The sequence below is a fragment of the Zosterops lateralis genome (genome assembly GCF_965231275.1).
Source record: "Zosterops lateralis genome assembly, chromosome: 1".
NCBI classification, from domain to species: Eukaryota; Metazoa; Chordata; class Aves; order Passeriformes; family Zosteropidae; genus Zosterops; species Zosterops lateralis.
Genome location: NC_139762.1, coordinates 101,623,069 through 101,648,278, shown reverse-complemented (window position 1 = coordinate 101,648,278; position 25,210 = coordinate 101,623,069). Strand labels below are relative to the sequence as shown.

The 25,210-nt window shown below is 38.8% G+C and overlaps 1 protein-coding gene across 1 annotated transcript; it reads left to right on the top strand.

Annotated features, from left to right (window-relative positions):
• The first annotated feature begins 1,021 nt into the window (after window positions 1-1,021).
• On the top strand, window positions 1,022-24,697 carry RAB12 (RAB12, member RAS oncogene family). The gene is made up of 6 exons (XM_083878813.1): window positions 1,022-1,280; window positions 12,718-12,778; window positions 20,512-20,650; window positions 21,149-21,238; window positions 22,168-22,272; window positions 22,553-24,697. Exons 1-6 carry the CDS (start codon window positions 1,037-1,039, stop codon window positions 22,664-22,666), a joined length of 753 nt encoding a protein of 250 aa, XP_083734939.1. The 5' UTR covers window positions 1,022-1,036; the 3' UTR covers window positions 22,667-24,697.
• The last annotated feature ends 513 nt before the right edge of the window (window positions 24,698-25,210 follow it).

Here is a 25,210-nt window from a genome sequence, read left to right as displayed (position 1 = left end):
CATATTTTCCTCTGCTTGGAATTTGAACAACTGAGCTGGCACAGGGGGTTGTTACGAAAAAGCTGGTGGTGCACAGGAGCAAGAGGGTACCAGGTTCAGAAATCTGACAGTGAAATCCATCCCTGGATGATGCCAGACCTGTGTGTGCCACCACACACAGGGAGCCCACCCAGGGCTGAGGCCTGCTTGACTACCTGAAGGTAAATTTAAGTGAGACAAAATAAGACAATCACAAAATCAAGAATTACAGAACAAGTCGTGTAGGGAGGGTCCACAGTGGGTCATCTGGTCCAAGCTCCCTGCCCCAGCAGGGTCAGCCCAGAGCACAGGGCACAGGATTGTCTCCAGAGGGCCCCTGATTGTCTCCGGTCAGGGAGACTCCACATCCCTCTGGGCAGCCTGGAACAGGGCACGGTCACTGCACATCGGAAAACTTCTTCCTCGCCTTCAGGTGGAACTTTCTGTGCACCGGCTTCCCTCATTGACCCTTGTCCTATTTCTCGGCACCACAGAGAACAGCCTGATCTTCTTCGGACCCCTCCCTAGATATTTATCTACACACTCCCAGTCGTCTCTTCTCGAGGCTAAACAAGCCCAACTCCCTCAGCCTTTCCCGGTAAGAGCAATGCTCCAATCCCCCAAGGAGGATGGAGACCCAGGCAGAGACAGCTCCCATGGGCATCTCGAAGCAAAGGCCGGGGCAAGGCTGACCCCCCGGGCAGGCCGGGCGGGGCAGGCCGGGCAGGGCAGAGCAGAGCCAGGCGGGCGCTCCCGCCCCCGGCACTGCGGCGGGGCCCGGCCCGACAGCGGCTCCGGGCCGCCAGAGGGCGCTGCGCTTCGCGGGCCCGGGCGCGCCGCTCCCGGCGGCGGCGGCGGCGCAGTTCCCGTTCCTGTGGCTGTTCCCGTTCCCCTCGGGCAGGGCCGGGCGGCGGCCGCGTCTCGTCCTCGCTGCCCGCTCCTCCCCGTGCCTCGCAGTGGTGGCCGCCGGCGGCGGGGAGGGCGGGGAGGGAGCGCGGCGCTGCCGCATGCGGCGCTGATGGAGCCGGGCTCGGGGCTGCCGCAGCGCAGGGCGGGGGGCGGCGGGCTGGACCTCGGGGCGGGCTCGGCGGCGGGGTCCCCGGCGCTCTCGGGGGGGCAGTCCCGCCGCAGGAAGCAGCCGCCGCGCCCGGCCGACTTCAAGCTGCAGGTGATCATCATCGGGTCGCGGGGGGTGGGCAAGACCAGCCTGATGGAGCGGTTCACCGACGACACCTTCTGCGAGGCCTGCAAGTCCACCGTGGGTAAGAGAGCGCGGCCCGGCCCGGCCCGGCCCGGGGAGGCCGCGCTGCTCCCCCGGTGCCGCAGGGCCCGGCCCTGGGGGGCTTGGTGCGGCCGCTCTTCCCCGGGCCCTGTCCCGCCTTTCCCCCAGCGCGGGCCCGCTCCCCGCTCATTCCTGCCCTCCCAGACCTGGGCCCGCTCCCCAGGCATTCCCTCCCTCCCAGACCTGGCCCTGGTCCCCGTCCCCTCCCGCCCAGGGGCTCCCCGGGTGGGTTCCCGGGCCGTGGGAAGCTCAGTCGCTCGATCGGTGCCGGACTTTACAGCGCTTCTGGGAAAGACCTGGATGTCCTAGTTAGCTCTGCGAGTTCTGGGAAGCTGCTGGCTGTCCTGTGTCAGCCTTGCTAGCGGTAGGCAGTGTAAAGAAAAAATCAGGCCTGGTTGGTAAAGCGGGTTTTTGTGCTTAAATCTGAGATGTTGCGTGTAAGGAGGCAGAAGCATTTCGGGAGTTGAAAAGTTGCGGCGTGTATTCTGTGTACTCTTCCAATGTGTTCTTCAGCTGCTCTTCCAGGCCGCAGTCAGATTAACTCCAGATGGCTGCTATGGCTTCGTGAGGAACCTCCCTGTGATGTTAGACCCCAGGTTAATGTTTTGTTTCTTGAGAACACTGCGTATTTGGCTCTTTATACAACTAACTAGAGAGCGAGCTCCCAGTTCTGTAGTGTGCTGTCTTATTCATGGTTTAGTCATCTGTGTGAGTCTTGGAGGTAATTTAATGCCTGCTGTCTTTTAATGCACAAGTGTGTAAAGGGAGGAAAACAAGCTAGTTAGTCTGTGTTGTTATTAGAGCCCTGTCCTTGGAGTTGAACTCTTGAGTAATGCAGCAAGGTGGTTGTTAAAATCTGTGTCACTGGAAAATATGTATGCTTAGCTTAATTGTAGCTTGGAATGCAAGGGAATTTATAGGATCTGATGAAAAGTGATTGTATTGCCTTTCAGAAGCTGAGTTTTTACTATCCAAAATTATCTTCCTGTAACAAAATGATGCACAGTTACTCATACTTTTGTTTTAATGTGTGTTTTACCAGTTACTTAATTCTTTCCTAGGCTAAGAATCCAGATCTGGTAGTGCAGATTAGCAGTGTTGTGTTGATAAAGTTTTTGGTTGGAGGTCGGCAACTTACCCTTGTAGAAGTTAGAGGAACAGTGGGAGCATTTCAGAGGCCTTAATCCTCGAGGGATATGTTGTTATGAAGAGATGTTGATGGCTTGTCTAGATGAACAGATTAATTGAGTTTATGGTACAACTGAAATACAGTTAATCGAGGAAAGATTCTTTATAAATTCTCCAGGTCTAGACATGAGTTGTATTTCTCCTGCATCTTCTTTAGGTTGACCCACATAAAGGGTTCTGTCAGGTCTGGGCTGCTCCCTGTGACTGGGGTTAGTTTCCTGCTGTGAATCTTGGGAAGTGAAGGGAGGTGGTCCAGACTTCCAGGCTGGTGGCTTTTGAGCAAAACTATTTCCTAAATTACTGAGACAGTGATTTAAACAGAGAAGCTTCCTTATTTTAGGGAAGAAACAGGAAATAAGTAGTGATATGCTGCTAGACAGAAGGTTACGTAATGTTTGTTGTACAGAATGTGCCAACATAAAGCAGCATAGGGAAATCAACTTCTGCCAAAATACATGTAGAAGGACTTGATAGTAATGGCATTTTTTCAAGGTCCTCAGACTAAACTTGAGAGCTGTTCAGATTCCCCCAGATCTTTTGACTGCTAAGTGAAAGAACTTCTCACAGTCAGCTCGTACTCTGATTTTATTTGCATTATAAAGTAAGAAAAGTAACCTCTGCTATTTACATTTCGTATAGATTGAAAATCACCCACACCCTGAGTTCGGCCTCTAATACACAGTTGAAATCATAAAGCTTTTCCTTTGTGACCACTTAACTGCAGTGGTTTTCAAGAATTTGCAAGTGGAGAATGTGTTTTGAAACATCAGTGAAAATGCTGTGGTTGATCCAGTTACGTAAACTGAATATACCTTGAGATTAAATTTGAAAAGGCCATGTAACCAACCAAAAAAATGTCGTTGTGTGTACCTTATATTAGCAAGGCTGTATTTAAAATGGAATGCCAGAATACGTATTTACTTCCTTACCTTGATATTAATAGTGTCAACCTTAATTTCATGCTTTTAAACTAAAACCTGTGGATGTATAGGACAGAAAGAACAACATTTAGCACCTTAAGCTTTTGTATGAAAGCAGAGGGTACTCAGAGGACTTCCTCCGACAGTGGCAGAATTGCCATGTCCAAAGACCATTTCTGTCTCCTGTCCCTAAGTGCTGAAATAGTGGCATGTTATTGAAAAGTGGAGCATTTCTGCAGAAAAAGAAAGGTGTAGATTCAATTAAGAAAGATACAGTATTTAAATGCTAATTTAAGAAGACTACATTGACAGATTGGTAAAGAAAATTCTGTAATGAAAACACATCAACATATCTTCAGTCTCAGCTCAGAAGTTCTTTGAAAGTGTTCAAAAATAGCTTGGCAGATTTCAGCACATTATTCATAACAGCACACAATGTGCTGTTGATCTAAAATTCTTTTGATGTATTTATTTTGGGCATTAAATTAGTTGCATGGAATATTATGTCTCCTTAAATCTGCTATTTACATAGCACTGAGAATACCCAATATGCTCAAATATTTACTGATTTTTGAAAAATGTAAAATTACTCTCTCCATGCCAGTGTTAAATCCACTGTCTTTTTATAATGGAATAATAATTTGTTCAGGGATAATATTTGGGTCATATTAGCTTTGTCAACAAACATATATCTACACTTTTTTTTTTTTTTTTTAAAGTAAAATTTGATCTCTGTTTATTATTTGTTGCCTGCATTATTCACACAGGAGCAGAATCCAAAGCTATCACTTGAAGGTTTTCCAGACTTGGCAATTAAAAAAAGTATGCACCAAATATGGTGTGGAGAAGAATGATCTTTCCAAGGGTAGTGGATAAATACATTGCCACATTTGTAAGAAGATTCAAGCATGGTGGTGAAGAAACAGTGTTTGCCTCTGCTTCTTCCACCCCCTTATGCCACCTCAACTAGTTCTTATCCCAAAAGAAGTACATCCTAATTCAGATCTCCATAGTCATGATGTTAAATTTATATGTTAATTTTTTTAAATGGTGCTATCTCTACCTCTTTTTGATCAGAGTCCCTTTATTAAGAATTCAATGGCCTCTGTTGTCTTCACAGTGTCTGTCCAGCTACTGCTCAGTCTCATGGTCCTACATCCTACCTAATCCACCAATTCTTAGTTCATTCCCACTCTCCCTGCTGTTTTTCTTCCAAGACAGATCTACAGAATTCCTGCACTCAGCAGTATTTCCTGTCAATCTAATTTTTCCACGGACATTACACTTCTCTCTGGATTTTATTATCTGAACCTGAGGTTCCTGCTCTCCCAAACATGAGGCCCTGCACTGACTCACCTCGTAGGATACTGATTGTCCTCGTCCCTCAAATCAACTTGGGCTCCTCAGCTTTTCTTTTACATGCTGACTCAGTATCTAAAGTCTCTTGAGACCTTGTCTTAACTTTCAGCCCTTTTCCACCAGGTCTAAAATCATCCCAGGAAAGAAGCCTTGCCCATGATAATGCCAGTGCAGTTTATGTGCCTGGTGCATTGCTGGCTGTTTTAGCTGCTGTTCATAGGAAACCGAAGTATCACTTGTAGTAAACACTAAAACTTCCTTCTGTCCTCATTTACGAGCAAAATAATAGTGAGGTTTGTAATGGGAAGGTTTGTTGTGGATCAAGATGGAAATTTAGTGACCTGTGATCTGTTCTGGGCTAATAGTAGCCTGAGGGATTCAGATCAGTAGCATGTAAATGCAAGACTCCTTTGGCTTCACAGAAATCCTCTTTGACCTTGTTTCTCCTTCATGTGAAATGGTATGGAAGTCAGAAACTCCTGAGATTTACAGAGGTCCGTAGCTTTTCCTTCCAAGTGAAATTGTTTCTATTATTTATATTTTTTTAATACTGTGCAAAATTCCGAGTGTCCATCAAATAAACAATAGCAATAGTAAAAACTTCAGCTTGGTCTTCTATCAGAGTGCTCTTAAGTAAGGCAACTTCTGTCTTTAATTTATAGACATTTCTATATGGTATACAAATATATACATATGCACCTTTTTGTATGTATGTATACATATGTTTGGGGTTTCAAACCTGTCTTCATTCTCTTTATCCTTAAAAATGTGGACTAACAACATAAATGTTCAGTTTCACTCCCATGAGCTTGTCATAGAACATAATTGTTTTCACTTAAAAGTATCAGATTATTCACTTTGAAAGTGAAAATATCATTTTTCAGAACAAAAAAAATTATGTTTTTTTTCAGTAAATCAAATCTATGGCTTAAAAATAAATTTAGTAATTTGATGTAGTCTGAGATGAAGAACAATCTATAAGAAATTTTCAGAAAATCATCCTGAGTCAACTAAAAAAACATTCCTTTCTTTGATACATTTCTGTGTACCTGTGGGCTTTCTGACAAATATAATTCATTCTAATTTTTCTTTAAAGATTTCCACCCCTGCCCTAAAATGGCACTGAAAACTTACTTGGTGTGGGGAGAGGGGAGAAAGAGTAGAAATAGATGTTTCTTAGTTTACCGCATCATGACAAAGTAACAGTAAGATCTTCCTTTGTCTAGAAACAGCTCTTGACTCAACTGGAGAAATTCCTGCAGTTATATAAAAAAAGGAAGGAAGTTTTGATGAGGGATAAGTAATTCTGTGAGAATTGACTGTTCTTATTTTTGCATATCCAGGGTGTTAATATGCCTGGTTTTGTGTGTTGGCTTTTTGACTAGTGCAGAACAGTGTAAATAAACCATACCAATACCAATGATGTGCTGCAGTTTCTTGCCAAACTATAAACAGAGAGGAGCAGGAGGCTGGAAACTTGCAGAGAAAAACAGTTTTGTCTTACACAAAACCTTAAGACAATTAGGGAGCATGTATGAACCTCCTTGTTTGTCTTCGGAGGTGCAAATTATGACAGAAGCCAGTGTCCCCTGGAAGCTGCCTTTTACCTTTAGGAGCAGTGTAGTCACTTGTAACAGACAACATGGAGATTCCAGCAAGGGAAAACATCTGGCCAGTCATTGTTTGCCCCAGATGTGTCAACTAAGTGTATTTTACAGCATTTGGTATAGTCAGCAATGTTTGCTATGCATAACCATTTGAGTCCTCGTAAGTGAACAAAACAGTGATTTAAAACAGGAAAAGGTAGGTAGATAATATAAATTATTAGGGTTTAGGAATAGGGTTTTGTGGAGGTATGGGGTTTTTAATTAACAAGAGGTTACAAGGAAGAGTAAATTTGAAGTTGAGCTTTGTTTTTTTTCATTTGTAGACTAGATGTTAACTTCAGCTGGTAGAAATATTTAGGCACTGGGTTATATCAACACTACAGGACTGTCAGAGTCCCTGGTCAGGACATATATGAGAATACGCAAATAAAACAAGAGGCAGAGTGAAGAGGCCACTTGAATGGTGTCAGATGGGGAGTTGGGTTTGCAAGGAGAGTGGAATGCAGCTGTCAGACTCAGTCTATGCTGTGAACAGCTGAGTGTGTCATTAGCAAAGAAAAAAAAGAAAATAGGACCATATGATTCTCAGGGACTTCTGGAAGTTGGTTAGCAACACTTTTACAACTTATTTCTGGTGATATCTCAAAGAGAGGGAAACTTGATACCCAAAACAAAAGCCTTATAGGCTCCGCCTTCCAAAAATCGGTATATTGTTGCTCATTAAATAACCTTTCTTTTTCCATTCAGTTTTCCCTTCAGGTCAGGTAGTTGTTGACCAGTAGCTCAGTGTGTTTTTCTGTTTTGTAATCAGAAATTTGAAAAGAAGTCTTGTTCATGAAGCCACAGAGAGATTTACTGCTTTCAATTTCCTCTTCCACCTCATTCTGTTTGCCAGCATTTTGGTGCATGCTTTGAACTTTTTAGTATCTTAAATAGTGTCAAAAGCCTAAGTTTTCGGAAAGGCCTTATGATTTTATTGTCCACAAGAATGTAAAGAAATTATAATTTACTGCTTTTCTCACTAAATTGAGAAATACCAAGCATCTGAAATGTTTAGAAGCTGTATATTGGACATTTGAGAAAAAAAATCATATGACTACACCTTCAACATTTACTTACTGCATGTATATTACCCAGAAGAAAACGAAAGTTGGTATCTGTTTCATTCTAGTCTGTAGCCCAGTTGCCAGTTGAGCTATGGGTACACTTTTATTTTAGGCACGCAGTCTCAAATGTCTGCATGGTAATCGTACTAGAATTACACGCTTGGAGTTCTATGGGCAACGTACTTTACCTGCCTCTGAAATAATCCCCAAACATACTTATATCTGACTTAGCACTAAATGATTCCAAATATCTTCTTTGATATTTTTAAATTTGTAATGTGCAAAGTTGGAAAGAGGCATTTCCACTTTGGTGTGGTTTAAAAACTAACTGCTTGCCCTGGAATTTGATTAAAGTAAGACAGAAGAGTTTGGGATATTTTTTTCCTGGTAACAGGTTCTGTAACTTTTTCCTGTCCTCCTTGTGTACCATTTGTTTTTGGTTGCTTGCCCCGCCTCAAGCAAGAGTATAGAAATCAGAAGGCATGTTCTTGAGCATCTTCTCATTTGGCAGTTTTGAGATAGGTGTAAGTATTGTTTGAGTTACAAACCAGGACTAATGAAAATGGTTGTTACCTCAAAACTCATGTGACCTCAGTTATCAAATGTAGCATAAGTAAGACAATTTTTTTGCATAATGCTGTCAGATGTCTAAATTCAATAACCTGTCATAGCCTTCAAATTAATATGTCTGTTTTAAGGGTTAATTGGTATATTACCTATGAATTTTTAAACTGATTGTTTTTCTTTAAGCATGGTCTGATTATCTTACACTGATTGAATTACTTTGATGCAAATCACTAACAGGCCTCTGAAAATTGAATCCATTAGAATTGATTTTAGTTAGAGGGGTTTTTTTGTGCTCTGTTTGCATCTGTTTTCCCAGCTCTTCCATTAACTTTGTTACCAGGAAATCTTGTCCACTGAAAGGTCACTCTGTGTGCATTAAGCAAAACTGTTTCTACTTTCTTTTTCTGTCTCTTATAAAAGGAAATTAAAGATTGCAAATTTAAACATAAAATGCATAGTAAGAAGTTTCTTTGCTATTTTATTTCTAAACAGATACTTCTAGCTTTAAAGAGAAAGGCTGCACCCAGTTGTGTGTATGTCAGTTTGCTCTTTAGTAGATAACCTCTAGTTCGTTTGGGGTGAGAAACTAATGTTCTGTAGTCAGTCCTGAACTAGGCTTCATTTTTGTCAGATTTCAGTCTCAGGTTCAAAACTGTCTCAAGTTTGATCCATTGACAAGAGATGTCATCCTCAGTGACTTGCCCTTATCTAGAACTTCATTAGTGTGCTTCTATTTTGAGTCTCTGTTCTCTTTCTCTAGAGTCTGTTCAGTTTTGAAAAGAGTTCAGACAGGTTGTTTGGCTGTGTGTTTAATATGCTTTTAAACCCTTCTATCCTGGTAGCCCTTTGTTTTTCTGGAGGAGGCATAGCTTCAGTTGAGTCCATGTTGTAATAGATGTTCTTTGCATGAAGTGTATTTTTTTATCTAAAGTTCATGCACTACTAACAGCAACAGTGAACATTAAATAAAATGTTCCCAATCCTTATGTTAAACACACCAGGTTAGTGTTGCTGTCCTTAATGCCTTATTTGACATATGTCTTGCCTGTGGGGAGAGGAGATACTCCTTTGCAGATTTAAGTTGTAGGGCAAACTCAATCAGTATACTTTCAAATGCTTAAATAAATGCAAAATCAGGAACACAAACCAGAGGCCAAGGTCTGCATTTTTGTGCCTTTTACATTAGCTCTTGGAGGATGTTTTTTGGACTCCTGAAAAAGGCCTTTCCAGCAAAAAGTGAGGGTCAAAATGTGACATCCAAAACACATACAATTTTAATCTATAAAATCCACAAAAAGATGGTGATTTGGATTTACTTGTTGTCTGAGTGTAATAATTTTGGAAAATTATTGATTGCCTGTTGTCTCTGCGAGCCTGATACATAAAGACAAGGCTTTTTAATGGGAGGGGAGATTGTAATAAGCCTTTTGGTTCCCCCTACATCACTGTGACCTGGCACATGGCACACTTCAGTATGGTCATAAGCACACGCACTTGTCGGATTTCTTGGCAGGTGTATATTTTGTTATTTACTGACAATAAATCAGCCAGAGGCCTTTAAATGCAAGGTAGATAGCATGCAAACTACTGATAGTTTGCTGGTATTGTAGCAGCTAAAAAGAGCTTTTTTAAATCCTTTCTTTTTATAAGATAAGTTATTCAGATTTAATGCAGTTGTCAACAGTAATTGTTGATTCTTCTTTTTTATTGAACTATATATAAAACCATGCCAGAGTAATTGTATGGATAGCAAAACTTTTCATTTAGCTATTTCCATTAACATATGTCAAGCTTAATAATTTCTTTCATTGACCTTTTTCTTAACTCAATGCAATATTTGAAATTGAAGTGGAAAACAAATTATTGTGTTGTTGTTTTAATTGAATTACTACTTTGTATGTAAACTCAAAGCACTTGCTTTGGCAGCCTATGGTGAACACGCTAATGAAACCTGACAGGCTTAGGAATCTGTTTCTTTGTGTGCAAAAGGAAAGCTGCCAGATTTTTTCCTTCAATATTGGCAGACATGAAGCTTTTGGTGTTGTGTTGATGCTTGCAGAGCATTACTAATTATAAAAAGTAGTTGAGCAACCTTTGCAGAGTTCTGGCACTCTGTCTGACTTAAGTGTTAAATGATTCATATGATTCTGTAGAAGATTCTGTCTGCTTTTCCCAAACTGTTACTTGTTTGTTTTATTCCTTGCAAAATTTCACAGTTGGGAACTATTTCACAGTGTGACTTTAAGATGATTAATAGAAAGACCTGCTGTAAGAATGCTGTTGACATATTATTTATTTTGAAACTATCCCTTTAATATATAGGGTTTTTTCTACTTCGTTTTATTCATATATTGTGCCTTCTAGTCCCAGGAAGTCCCATATTGAAAACATGGTTTATTACAACAGTTGAATTTTCTCTCCATAGTTAATTATTTTAATTTTTTAAAATATAACAAAAACTTTTTGGTTTTCTGTTTGTATAAGATAGCAGTGGTTTGTATAAACCACATTCATAAAAAGAAAAATATTTTTGTTTTGTAGTTATTGAAACTTACATGAAATCCCTGTGGTGGTTTTAACACTCAGCTTGGGATCAGAGATGATCTAGACATTTTTTCACATCAAATGAATGGCAAGTCATATAGTATGTTGTGTATGACAGAATGGCAGGATTAGGAATTGGGATTGAGATGTCTGGGCAGTTATAGTCAAACTTCCTTGAGGACAGGAGAGGTTTGAGTTAAGCAATTACAGTTAATTAAGTTCTATTTATTTATCTATGTCTTTTGTAGACAAAGTTGTGACTATTAAGGCAATTGCATTTTATAGTTTAAATGCATTTATGTAGAGAAAAGGCTTATAGAAATGGATGTGTGTTTCTTTAAAAAATATCATTATTAGAATGGAATTACAAAAAATTCTCATGTCACACACTTTGGATACTAGAACATAGCTGGATCATTTCTCTTCTGCTTTTGCACTAAGTCACTTTTCAGAAGTGTACAGAAAGATTTCTTGAAGTTAGGATTAGTAAATTCTTTGAAATTTTAATAATTTGAATATTTTTATTGATTTACATATGCCTACTTGAAAATTGCCATTAAAGTTTTAAACTGTTTAGTACAAATTAGTTTAACACATTAACTCCTGGGATTTGAAAGAGATGCATGTTTGTAAATGAAGTACAGGCATCAAATGTCCTGAATATCTCTCCAAGAATTGGTGGTTAAGTGTGCTAGACACTATTGAGGACATGGAGAACGAGGAGAAATGTCATGGTGTGATGACCATTACTTTTATCAATATGCAATGTGCAACTGCAAGCTGTTAGAGGGGATATTTGTTTAGGAAAATGAAGGTCAGTTATCCTTCCATTTATTTAATCTGGCTGAACAATATCCACCTGCTCTGCAAACTAAAAATGTGGGCATAATGGCCAAGTTCAGTCCCTTCTGTCAAAGTTTAAATTCATGTCTCAGTTGTTAATATCAGCAGGGACACTCAGCTTTTACCAAGAGTAGTCTTCGGGAAAATGTACTGGTTTTGTTAGAGAAAATAAAAACCATTTTTTCTCTTCAGTTTCATCCTTGTTCTTAGTTTACAATTGCATGTGAAGTAGCAAAAGTGTTTCCAGCACATTATGCTTCTACACTTCTGTGTGAGTTTTAAGTGTATGGGTCTGAACCATGTTCTCATGTCTTTTTATTTCTCCCTTTTTGATTTAGCTCTGTTAGGAGAGATGATGTGTAGAAGGAAGAACTGAAGCAAAAATCTTCATACAAATGTATCCTAAAATGAACAGGTTCACAACCTGCAAATCTGTGATATTCTAGGACATTTATTCCCTGATACATTTTTGTAGTTAAGGTGGTAATCTTTTGTGTCTAGGTATTGTTTGACCACAGTATGTCTTATGTGTTGCTAGCCAGCATTTTTTTTTTATAGGAGTTATATCTTTCTTTATAACACAATCTTCATGGTTCTATCTTTGATATTTAGCATGCATTCAAAATGTGACTGGAGTTTTGAGACGATGAATAAAAGTATTTTATACAGGTATAAAATAATTTTTAAAAGTCAAATACCCTCTTTGAATATAAGAAGTTTGCTAATAAATATTTGCAGGACTTAACAATGACAGTCTTGACAAACTTCTTTGTAAACCAACTTTAATTCCAGCGCTTTACTACAGCACTTTACAGATGCTAAGCATCCGTCCTGGAAGCCAGACCTGTATTGTTCCTGCTTCAGAAACAGCAGAACTGATGTGGAGGGATTGGTTCTGCTCCATGCCTCCAGGGCATCTGTGCCAGCTGGAAGTAGAACAGGCTTGTCCTTGACAGTCGAGGTGAATAGGAGAGAAACAGTCATACTGTGCCTGTTGTTTTACTTACTGTTGTGTCGGGTTTACCTGCTGCTGGAAATTTTGCACAAAGTGGAAGGTTTATGATGTGATGCTGCCGAATTGGATGGCTCACAGGCTGTATAGTGGTTATCAAATCCCCATGCTGTTCCTCAGTTGACCGTAGTGGTGCAAACCCTTCTGCTTGTTCACACTGTTACAAGTTGATCTTAAAAAAAAAAAAAAAAAAGTATCAAAAATATTAATTACACCCTCATTACTTTTGCTTCTTATTCCTCCTTTTTTGTTTACTGTATTTTATTTATAGGTGTTGATTTTAAAATCAAAACAGTAGAGCTAAGAGGAAAGAAAATTAGATTACAAATCTGGTAAGTAAAACAAATGTGCAACCAGCAGTATGTTTTAATTTTTATGTTCTAGCATGAATTAATATGCTTGTCTAATACTACTATTAACTGTTATAAGCTGGTTTAGCTCTTACCCTATTACTTCTCTCCTCCATTCCCACAAGACTTAAACAAAGCCAAAGAGCTCTTAGATTTTTGTGAGAGTAAAGGAGAAAAAAGGAGAGATAAAGTTAGAAGTAGGGCATGAATGTAATTACTGAAATATTAATGCATCACAGAGGCCTTGAGCCCCTTTTCCTGGAAGAATGACATCACCTACACAAGAAATAGGAGTTCTACAAACAACAAAAGTTGACTGTGTTAAATAGACAGTAGAGGAAGTACATTTTGTTTCTTTATTTTTCTGGACTGATTAAAACTGACCTTCATTGTAACAGCAATTATAAAGCAACTGTGAATTATTTTCTAAATTGTTTTCCTAAAACTTGGTATAGGTGGTGCTATTTCTTTGACACTGTTTTTAAATAACTTCAAAGTGAAGGGCATTCAAGACTTAAGTAAATCATATCCACTCTAAACAGCATGGAAAAATAAAGCAACATGCAAATAAGACTGTACCTTTACTGGTACTGATGTCCTGCTACAGAAAGCTTAATGTCTGAACTAAACTTTTCCTTTCTGCAGTAGGCTACATGATTTCTGGTAATGGTTCTCCATGTTAGTGATTAGTACAATTTTTATTGCTTAGAAATTATTGAGCTAAACACTCCCTTCTTTTGCAAAGTAGTACAGTACATAAACATAATTATCAGAGAATAAACCAGCTATGTTCTGTACATTAATCTTACATACTACTATGTAGAAGCTTAGCTTTTGTTTATTAACAGTGTGTGATGCATAATTGGCATTGTAGTTAAACTGTTTAAGCTGCTAACAATCCATAGAGGGGGGAAGCTCTAAATATCCTTTTTATTACACTTTTGGGGTATTCTGGTAATTTTTCATTCTTACCTACATGTATGCAGTGAATTCAGTTTACTAACTCCTCTTGGCAGGTCACCATCAATTCTGTCTGTCACACCATGTGTCTGTCTTGCTTCCCTCTGAGTTAACTGCTGCTTCATCTTTGGTCTCATCCGTCACCTAACACTTGAATGTTAGTGGCATGTCTTCATTCATCTGTCCCTGTTTGGAAACCTGTGACCACAAGACTGGCAGTTGAGCCAGCAATTGTTAGCCAGGGTCTGCTGGAGCTGACAGAGGTAACAAAAAATTCTGATGTGGAGATGCTAATGTATGCTTAATGTGAAATGTGCTAAACTTACAACAGAAAATTCTCATGTTGGATGAAATAGGAGTGAAGTTTTTTGGAAAAGAAATGTTTAAACCATTATTTTCCACATATTGAGAATATGCTGGTAGGATATAGGAAACTAAAAATTGAATTTAAAAGTTGATAGATTACTAAGATGTGATAATTACTTCTGTGGGAAGCCTTATTAAAATGGCAAGGAAAAACACAATGTAAAGAGATAATATTTAAAAATATGGTAAAATTCATGAACACGACATCCTGCTCCTTAGTGTCACTTTCTCTCCGACAGTGGCTGTTAAAGTGTTGTTCCTGAAATTAATCTTTAAAACTGCCTTGGCATACTTCCAGTATTTTTAGAAAAACAATTAGATAAGCAAGACTTCTGCTAATTAATTCTGAATTCTGTTCTGCGTGTTGTTGGGCATACCTGTAAACTTTTATTATCACAGAATTATTTAGGTTTAAAAAGACCCTTAAGATCAATGAGTTCAACCATTAACCCAGTGCTGCTAAGTCCACCACTAAACCCTGGCCCCAAGGGTCATGTCTTTACAGGGTCATGTCTGCATCACTGTTAAGGTGACTCAGCCATTGCCCTGGGCAGCCTGTTCCAGTTCTTGACAGTCCTTTTGGTGAAGAGATTTTTTTCCATAATAGCCCATCTAAATCTCCCCAAGTGGAACTCGAGCCTGTTTTCTCTTGTCCTGTCCTCTGTTTACTTGGGGGAAGAGACCAACCCCTACCTGGCTACAGCCACCTTTCAAGGAGTTGTAGAGAGTGATAAGGTCTCCCCTGAGCCTCCTCTTCTCCAGGCTAAAAAATCCCGGCTCCCTCAGCTCCTTATTGTACCTCCAGTTGTTGGGTTGAAGAGGAAAGCAATTTACCAAGTCAAACACTTGGAAGTTTAGAAATGCAAACTTCAATTGCATGGCTGATCATAAGTCAGTCTCCTTTCATACCTACACAGTGACAGAATTTAGGTTGCCTCATACTTCTTGGTAGTGTTATATAAATTGATTGCTGTAACTTTACTACAATAAGACCAGTTTCATTCAGTGAACAGGTAGTTTCTGAAGTTTACATCTACCTGTTGTCTTAAAAGGCCTAAAGTTACATTTCAATACGTGAAATTTTGCTTATTTTTTTTTAGTTATCTGATGATTCTACTTCTAGAGTCAAACAAGAATAGTTTTTAAAATGTTTACTTTGGTATTTTTATGGTCACTTGACCTGTCTCTCCCCTCACTACTGTCAGCAGAGTGTTTTCCACAAAGCTCTACAACTTGAGTTTATCAAAAGATACATTAAACCAGTACAGTGTTGAATATTTCAGGCGATTAGGTGTGCAAGATGTCCTTTTGAAAGCAGCTTTCACACCTGCTGCTGTTAGGAGAGTCGAATACAGAAGGACTTGTCTCCTGTGTTCCTTTCCTAATGGGGAGCTCTGCCCTGAGGATCACAGAGGCATCTGCTCTTGCCTTTAGCTTCCTGTCTGGTCCCTGCTTCCCTTATTTCCCCAACTTCGTCAGGAAACAACCTTCTGCTCCTTAAATTATGCAATGATAGAGCTTTACTGGAGGACACAGGGTAGTATCCACCTTCTCTGTGCCACCTGGAACAGTTAGTAGTGCCCCTTTGGTTGCCAGAAGTGGTAGGGTACAGTAAATCAGCTTCTGCCTCTCAGTCCTAGGCTGACACAAGCTCCTGTGTCCTGTGAGAAGTAATATCTACGTGCAGCTCAAGTCATGAGGTAGAGTAACCAGAACTACTGGATAGTGTAAGTGTCCAGGTAAATCCAAGCATCTGTGAATCAGCATTTCTTCAAAGCTGGATCAAATCATAGGAAGCCCTCACTGGTGCTTTGAAACAGGACAGGAAGGTGTCTGACTGTGCCCTCTCACCTGAGTAATCTGGGCAGTCACTGACAGAAGCAGCTGACACAGTCACTTCCAGCTTCCCTGGTTGTGGGAAGCAGTGCTGCCCTGCCACTCTCATCCCTCAACAGGCTTAATGTTCAAGGTAGCCAGCAACCTGGGAACAAAACAAGCTTGATTTGCTTCTGAAGATGTTGTAAGCCAGTGCATTGTTATAAAAAATTCACATTCTGCCTACTCTGTTTTCTAAGAGACAGTTGTCTTGGAAAGTCCCTGTTCTAGAATATATAATTTCTTTGGTTCAGTACCTCTGAAATAAATTATTTATATAGTAGAAGGTCTTAAATATATTTGTGCTTTATGGAAGGGAAAAAATCCGTTTGACAGGTAGAATTAACCTTTAAAATTACTTAAAGGCATTTTAAAAAATATTACCTGTAGATTCCACAGAAGCATAGAGCATGTGAAAGTGTTTAATTAGTGTTAAGTTTTTTATGTAAGTTTCAAAATATTTTTGCTTCTGTTGCCACTTTACACCACCACTCATAAAACATTAATTTAACTAGAGAGCCAGAGACAATTTTGAGTCTGTCCATGTTTGTTTTAACTGGTTTAAATAGACAGAGAGAACATTTATGTTAAAGAGAAGTTATCCAAAGATATTTTAATTAACTGTATTTGTATTGTGTTTTATGCAGTCTGCCGTACAACATGACAAGTCAACACTTGAAAATGGGCTTTGTGTGATTTTGTTATTTGCTTTTGTTTGTTCTAATGTATGTCTGTATTTTTGGAGTGACGTCTAGTTTCTGTTTGGGAAGCAAAAGACAGTCAAGCAGTTGGATTCTCTTAATTGCAGATTATAGCTGGCTGAGGAGTCATACACTGTATGTTTCTGATTACAAATTAGAAAGACCAATCCTTTTCATTTAGAAAACTTTCTTGGAAAAACATCAACAGCAGAAAACCGCTTTTAGCATTAAAAAAAATCTAAAAATCTGATGGGGTTTTTTTTCAGTTATGATAAGTCATTGTTTACATTGTAGTAACTTCTTATTTGAACTTCTGGAGTTTAATTTAATTGGAATTAAATTGAACTGACTTCTGCTATTGTGTTGATTCTGACCAGAGCAAATAAAGAACTAGTAGCACTTGGTATCATTTATGAAAGTCATGACGTTATGTGCTGTTAGCCCAGTTAAACAGTGATCATCTCTTCTTCCAGCTTTCCACTAGTGCTTCAATAGCCATCCTTACTAAAATACCCCAGCTGCAAGAGTGTAATGCATCCATGAAAATAGTATAGCAAGAGTAATTGCTCCAGCCATGCACATTAGAAGAAAGCATTTGAAGCATGTGCTTTTAATGTTAGCTCTGCATTCGAGGTTGTCCTTTTTCCTCAACACTGGAAGAATTTGCTGCACTTTTTAATGAAAAATATGATGGCACCTAGTAGAAGACAAGATTTTCCATGCTAAATATCAACTTGATACTCAAACTGCAGTTTACTTAGGTAGCCTGAGGTTGCATTTTAAACTTACTTATTGCAGAAATAGTTTTCCAACTTTCACCCTACAGTTTGAAGACTAATACAATGTAAGGGTAGTGTTAGAGACTGCAAATTCAGCTTATTTTCTTCCACTTCTCAAAGAAAATAAGGGTTAGAATATCATGCTCACCATCAGAAACCTGCTGACTGGTTTCATTCCCACCTGCTGGAGGAGGAGATGTGAAGTATGGGGGAGTCAGTGACTTCAAGCAAGCTGAAGAAAGTCAGCCATAATCCACTGTAATTGGCATGACTCAGGTGCCAGTCAGTGGTCATCTGGCCATTTATTATAGGTGGATGGCAGCCAGGTTGTCCGTGGGTGTTCTGAACTGGCCACAGCATGTGATGTGTCCCAAACAGCCAGCAAGCCAGACTGCAGGTTGTGTGACATTTGGGTGAAGGATCTGCACAAACTGGAGCACAGGGTGCTGCAACCTAGGAATGCTATAAACTTTTAAAGAGCCTGAGAGTGTTGTGGAGAGAGGAGAAGGTGATAATCCAGGTGGACTTGGAGATAGAGCACTCAGCAGAGCTGGGGAAATGTGGGATTGGAGATAGCTGGAGTGGGAGAGTTGTGTAATGTTGCATAGTTCTCTTCATGGCCTACTTGTCCAGTGCACTGATGACTGCCTTCAGAGAGGGTAGTTGAACATTAGTGTTTGTTTCTCCTCTGTTTTTATAATTTATGTACTCACTGATCTGGTACTCTGTGATGGAGTTGCTAAAAGTCTTTAGCACTCACCTGAAGGCACAAATAGGTGACTCTGAAACACCTTCTTCTGTATTCCACTAGGGGCACAGAAAAGTGGGAAAAGACTGGCCAGCAAAACAAACTGACAGACAAACAAAACCAAAAAGCAACTTTTCCCATTACTCTGAAAAAAGATAGAGTTGATGTATTCTCTCACATCAGATCTGCCCTTCCACCTGCCATATAGTTATTTGTGCACAGCATGATGGAACTAAAGGTCTCCCATCCCTAATACACTTCATCCATAGGCTGGATTAACAACAGATGACAGGGGCTGCTCTGCCAGGTCATAATTCTGAGAGTTCTGTTCATAAGCACTAGAGCATTGTTATCCATATGTGGAAAATCAACGGTTCATACTAAAATTATTAAACTTTTAACAGACTGAACATCCAAAGGACCTTCCAAAAAATGAATCCTGATTGTAACCAAGAAGTAATGGAAAAGAATGTGGAGTTACTTGCTCTGAGTAATACTATATATATACAATTTCAGCTGCCAGAACTTGTACTGCTTTACAAAAAATGCCTCATTAGTAATACGAAAACAACCAATTAACCATCTAAAACTGGTCTGCAATACTACTGGTGCTTGACTTTATGGAAACAAGCTATCTATTTTCATTTTTTTTAGGGTCACAGAGCTTTATATGAATGTAATTCTGAAGTTCTAAGAGTGGGATTTGAATAAAAATAAAAATGGATGCAATAGGAATTTGTTCTGTTCTGCCCCTTGTTGCAGTGTCATTGGCTTGCAGTGAAGTAAAGTATAGACTATTATTTCCTCACAGGCTATGAAGCAGAGGTTCCAAATCTTTTTCTAGTGGACACTGCTTTACTTTGTAAAATCACTAGCAAATGTTTGTTGCTATCAAGTACACTTGTGGCAATTTCAGGGGCAAGTTAAAAATTTCACTTTGAAACTTGCTTGAAATTCCTAAAGATCTTATGCAGAGTAGGATAAGTTCATGGTAGTCTATTCTACTGCTTGTTGTGCATAGAACCTGATTAAATCTTCAGGACAATCAATGTGGCATTTTGTGAACATGACCTTTTTATTTTGGTAACAAGTGTTTCAGGTCTCCATTGTTAATCTCATTCCCAAATTCATTCTCCTCCTCCTTTTGTCTAAAATGTGACTGTTGAAGAGAATTAATTTTGAAGTTTTGAGTCCCAACACACACACACACAATTTTCCTCCCTCCACTCTTAATTTTGATCCATCTTTGGACTTGTTCTAACAGTGAAATTTCAAAATCATCCATTGACTTTGGGGGCTGAACTGAAGCAGCAAATGCTTGATCACTTTGGAGCACTGTATAACTTACTTTCCAATTGAGATGCCAGTCACATTTTAAGACTTAGAATATGCACCAGCTATATTTTTAGTATAACTGCCAAAAATCTTCCCTAAGCAGGCTTTATGATGTGATTAAAGGCAGTTCAAAAGTTCTCATGGTTCAGTAAAAAATAACTCTTCTGTCTCATCTACTTTGGAACAGAAGCCATAGCTAGTATGAGTGACTTAGTGGCATTGCTGGAAATTAGTCTCCAGTGTGAATGCACCCTGTCTGAAATACCAGCAGTGCTGACAGTGAGCACAGAAATGTTACTTGCACACCTCAGATAAATAGGTATATAAATAATAGATAAATAGTGTGAAAGCCGTGTATCTAGTGCAAAAGTTGTACTGCTTAATGATTGCTCACTCCTCATTCACTTCTGTGCCGGTAGGTTTTGCAGTAGTTTTAGAACCGTGGCTGAATTGCTGTGGTTGAACCAAAAAGAGTCTGAAAGCTCAAATAATAATGATCAGTGCACTGCTCATTTTATAGTTGAGTGTGTGGATGTGTTTAATAAGCATGTATCAATTTTTTTTTTTTTTTTTTTTTTTTTTTTTTCATTTTTTCAGGGCTGTTAAAAAACCTAACCAAAAGTTCACAAAACAAACAACAAACCCCAGTAATGCAAAACCAGCTTTATCTCCTGGTACATTTTCATTAGATAACTTCACACTCAGACACACGTAGAAATGTTTGGTGGCCTTTCTTGCTGAAGTTAGTATGGGATAAATAGTTTTAATATGAAAACTTTTTATGATTGGAAGTACTGCTCCATTTTTTTTTTCCTTGAAATTCACACATATGGAAGGAAATGTACTGTCTTAAATGAATGTGAGAGTGTTATTATTAAAATGTAAATTAAGTTATTCTGTACTTTGCAAATTGATTAAATATTTGTGCTGCTGTTTGCTGCTGCTTCTTAGGGACACAGCAGGTCAGGAGAGATTCAACAGCATTACCTCAGCTTATTACAGAAGTGCCAAGGGAATTATTTTGGTGTATGATATCACCAAGAAGGAAACATTTGATGATTTGCCAAAATGGATGAAAATGATTGATAAGGTATGCCTTAAGTATATTTTTTCCCCTCAAAGAAATTCATGGCATTGGTTTAGGATTAATAAACTACTGTCAGCTAATTTTCACTGATTACTTTTAGCCAGGTTTTAACACTGTGTTTATGTTGTAAAATGGTTGTCCCTTCCTGCTTTCTTGATCTAGAATTGTCCTAGTTAGAAGTTTCAGTGAAAATGTGTAACATTGCTCCTTTACCTTTGCAGTGGGGGAGGGGGGTTTGTTTCCTGTCTGTGAAATAAGGTCATTGTGTTCATTCTTAGATAAACTAGAGCAGCTAGTTCTCAAGTCACATTTTACCATTCACATTAAAAATGGAATTTAAAAATTTAAAATTTTTGAAATAATGTTGGGAAGAACATTTTCCTATAAACTGTGTCAGTGTGGTTCCTTATTTAGTAGTGGAATTGTCCTTTTTTGTGTTGTGTTTGCATTACAAAATCTTATATTTCTAGGTTTAGTTAATTAGAAATGTTTTGATTGCAGTATGCTTCAGAAGATGCAGAGCTTCTATTAGTGGGAAATAAACTGGACTGTGAAGTTGATCGAGAGATTACTCGGCAGCAGGGAGAGAAGGTAAGGACAGGTGTAGAGGCAAAGCTGTTGTGGCATTGCTGCTGATGGTCTGTGCCTGCTCTTGTTCAGACTTTTGACTTAAGGGAGTGTTATTGAGAGTGGTGGTGATCTCTCAAAATCTATGTGGTGTTTATTTGTATATAATGTGCAGTTGTAAGAGTTCCTGCTGGAGTTGTGTGTCTTTGGTCTAAAGAAAGAGTAAGCTACAAGTCAGCTTACGCTGTACCAGTAGTGTAGGGGATACTCTTTTTTTGGGCTCTGAAAAGGGGATGTAGTGAAGACTTGAAGCACAAATAGAGGTCTCTACTCAGGAAATCTTTCTTTCAGATGTTTGCTTCTCAGTGCTATTTTTGGACAGGCAACAGCCCTACTTGATTACTTGGCTCACCTTCGTTTTCATGATCCTTTTGTTCTCTTGCAACCCCAAAAGTGTTGACGAATCTGGCAAGAGAGTTTTTTTGTTGTAGTGTGATACTCAGCACCATCTTGACTGGAACAATGTCAGTATGGGCGTACACAAACATTTGGAAGTGAAGGCTTATTCCAAACTTTTGGAATCAACGCTAAGTCTTGCATGTGTACTTCACTTCCCTACATTTTGAATAATAAAGTTGGGGTTAGCTGTTCTGAGAAGTTCTTCCTTTTTGGCAGTCTGCAGCAGTATGTGTCAACTGAATACATGAATTAAGACTGGAAAAATGCAGAGCAGTTTTCCAATAAACCGATTTTAAGCAAAAATTAGCTATATGTTGCAATATTTGCTGTACCATGCAGATTCAGGTTTACTAATTGAATTAGACTTCTGTCACAGGTTTGGGGAAAGTTGTGTGTTTGGGTTTTTTTCCAAGGTTTTATAAGGAGGATATATTTGCTATCTGTGGCTATTTACACATATCTTCATGGAATTATTTTATTTTCTCTCCCATCAGTTTGCACAGCAAATAACTGGGATGCGTTTCTGTGAAGCAAGTGCCAAGGATAATTTTAATGTGGATGAAATATTTCTAAAACTTGTTGATGACATTCTGAAAAAGGTAAAATACTCAGGTGGTAGTATTCCTCTGGTCACACAAATGGTCAATGTTTAAAAATTACTGCACATGCTTGGGAGGACAGAGAGAAAGTACAGGTTGTCAGGTGAAACTTTTGGATAATGCATAGTGGGCATGATGCAGTTCACAGACTGCTGACCACTGCATTTCACTAATAAGACCCAAAAGACCCTGAAACTGAGGCTTTGGCTGTCAGTGAACTCTTGAAATGAGTTCTTTCTATGCAGATTACTGTTTACAGGTGATTTTTCTTTTCTTTAAGATGCCACTGGATGTTATAAGAAATGAGTTGTCCAACAGTATCCTGTCCCTGCAACCAGAGCCAGAAATCCCACCAGAACTGCCTCCTCCAAGGCCACATGTCCGTTGCTGTTGACTTGTTACTTCCTCCAGAGTGAAAAATATGAGCAGGAGGGTAAAGAAAGTATCTGTACTACTCTGCACTACAATCATTTGGCAGTTTCTCGTTGCACTTTGTTATTCGAGTCAGAGCTACACACTAACTTGTAAATATGCAAATATGCAATCCTATGTAGGATTCAACTATAACATTTAATTATTACCCCTCTCCCTCACAATGATGTTTCATTCATCACCCCAGTGTTATAAATACTGTACAGTCGGTGGGGGTTTGCCACACATCCAGTTGAGGAGGAGGAGAAATTAAATCTATACCTATTCTTGACATAAATGTTGTAATAGTTCTTTGTTATTATAAACAGGCAGGCAGAAGCTCTTCTGGTATGAAGATAAGTATATGGTGCTTTGCTAACTATTTTAAAGACAAATTTTTTAAAAACAGAGGACTTTATGTACAAAGCTTCCATGATCAGCATTATGTTTCCTTTTAATGTAGTGAAAACATTTTTGGCTGTAGCATCCTCTGCTGACTGGATTTATTGAAAAGCTAAGTTTAATTTTTGGCAGTCTTTTATTTATTTTGTTTAATGCTGCACCCTTTCTTTGTGTACCGAGACATCACACCTGGTGCAGAGCTAAGATTGCACTTTGAAAAAGCATATATAATTTTCTGCATAAACATAAATTTGGTTACAAGAATCATTAAATTTCAATAAAAGAATGGAGATATATCAAGCTCTAAAAGAAGGTAGAAAAAAAGCAATGCTGCTGTCCTAGACAAATTCTTGAAAAAAAAAAATTAAGATGATACATTTTCCTGTGTTAAAGAATATATATGTGTATTTTTGTCTGGACATCTGTAGGGATGGGGGAAGGGAACCTAAGGTAAAATTATTTTCTTTCCTAATGGTGGAAATTATTCCCATCAAGCAAATACTGTGTTAGGATTTTGTCTGATAATGACTTGTGAATTATATCTTTGGTATATCTTTTATTAAATGCACTGTTTAGTTTAGCTGTGGTAAATCAGTAGATACATATTTGAATAACTTGGTGTGTCCTGAATGTTGTGGTATTGAAAAACATTGTGGTCTTTCTAAACTAATGAAGTGCAAATAAAATTTTGTATTTATGAATGACAGTGGAACTGCACCTGTTATTAGAATGGCAAGTATCAAGTGATGGGTAAAAGGTAGAATCTGGAATATGGAACAACACTTGTGTTAATTTTGTTATGATTTAATTTTCCATTTGACAGTTCCTTTATGTGTAGTTGGAAGAGCAGCAGACATCAGTTGTTCACCTTGGTCACTGCTCTGTTGGGAGAGCAGCTGATGGCCTGGCCCAGCTGATATCTTCAAATAGCATGTGACTGCTTGTCATGCTGTCTTAGCAGGTGGTCGCCAGACTATTAGTTACACTGACAACACAAGTATGAACCAGACTTTTTCACACTACAGCTTCTCTACTTTGCATTCTCTGGTGCTGGAACCCATTTTGTCACTTTTGCCACTCTTCTAGCCAGAGCACTGGCACTGAACAGTAAAGTATACCACTGAGTTAAGCAGATTCTCTCTGTTTTATGGGAGAAAAATAAGACACAACAAACTGTTAACACACACACACACAAAAGAAAAAAAAAAAAAAGAAAAAAAGAAAAAAAAAGCCTTTATTTCACTGAATAAGCTCTGACGTTCTGAATTCAATGCCATGCAGGCCTGTAGCACACCTGGATTTCTACTGACAAATTAAGGAAAGCGTGGTTGATATTTGTGTTTATGTCTTCTGCCACCTTGTGCCTAAGCAGTTTGCTTTTTTAAACAGTAAACTTACAGTTTACTATCCTATTGGTAAGATAAAATGAATTTCTAAAGCACTTCTAGGAGTTCAGATGATACTGTGGGCAATAGCAAGGAAGGGGAAATTATGGAAAGTGGGTTTTAACTTGACAACCATTTTATTTTAGCTGATTTGTTTTTATTTGTACTTAGAAACTTGTGATTTTTTTTTCCTGCAGTTTTTGAATTTAATAAAAATTAAGAAATTTTACTTAGATAAACTTTCTTTTTGTAATTCTGTGCTGTTTGTATATAGGCAGATTGGGATCTCAGTCTCTTGTACCAAAAATTAAAAACTATTGCATTTAAGAAGGACATATTTATTTGAGTGTTTGAATGTGTTTTATTATTCATTGGAAATCGTGAAATTTTCAGGAAACCTATTTGCTTTCCATCCATTATACTATGAAGAGGGTTTTGTGTCCTGATTTTATCTCTACAGCTTTTATATGAATCAAAATCAATTTATTTATGCCCTTGCTCCGCCCAGCAGGCATTAGTGGTGTGATGTGGGAAGAGGGGAGGGGGAAAGAAAGTTATTCATGCTGCTCCCTTGTCTCATATGCAAGTTCAGCAGTCAGCTCAACCTGTGTTTGCATCTAATGATGGCCTATTTGAATGGGCCTGCACAACCATCAAGTATCACAGGATGGAAAAAAAAGGGAAGATGGGCACTGACACATTGTGTTGGCAGATCGCTGTTCTTTAGAAGCCCTGGTTGG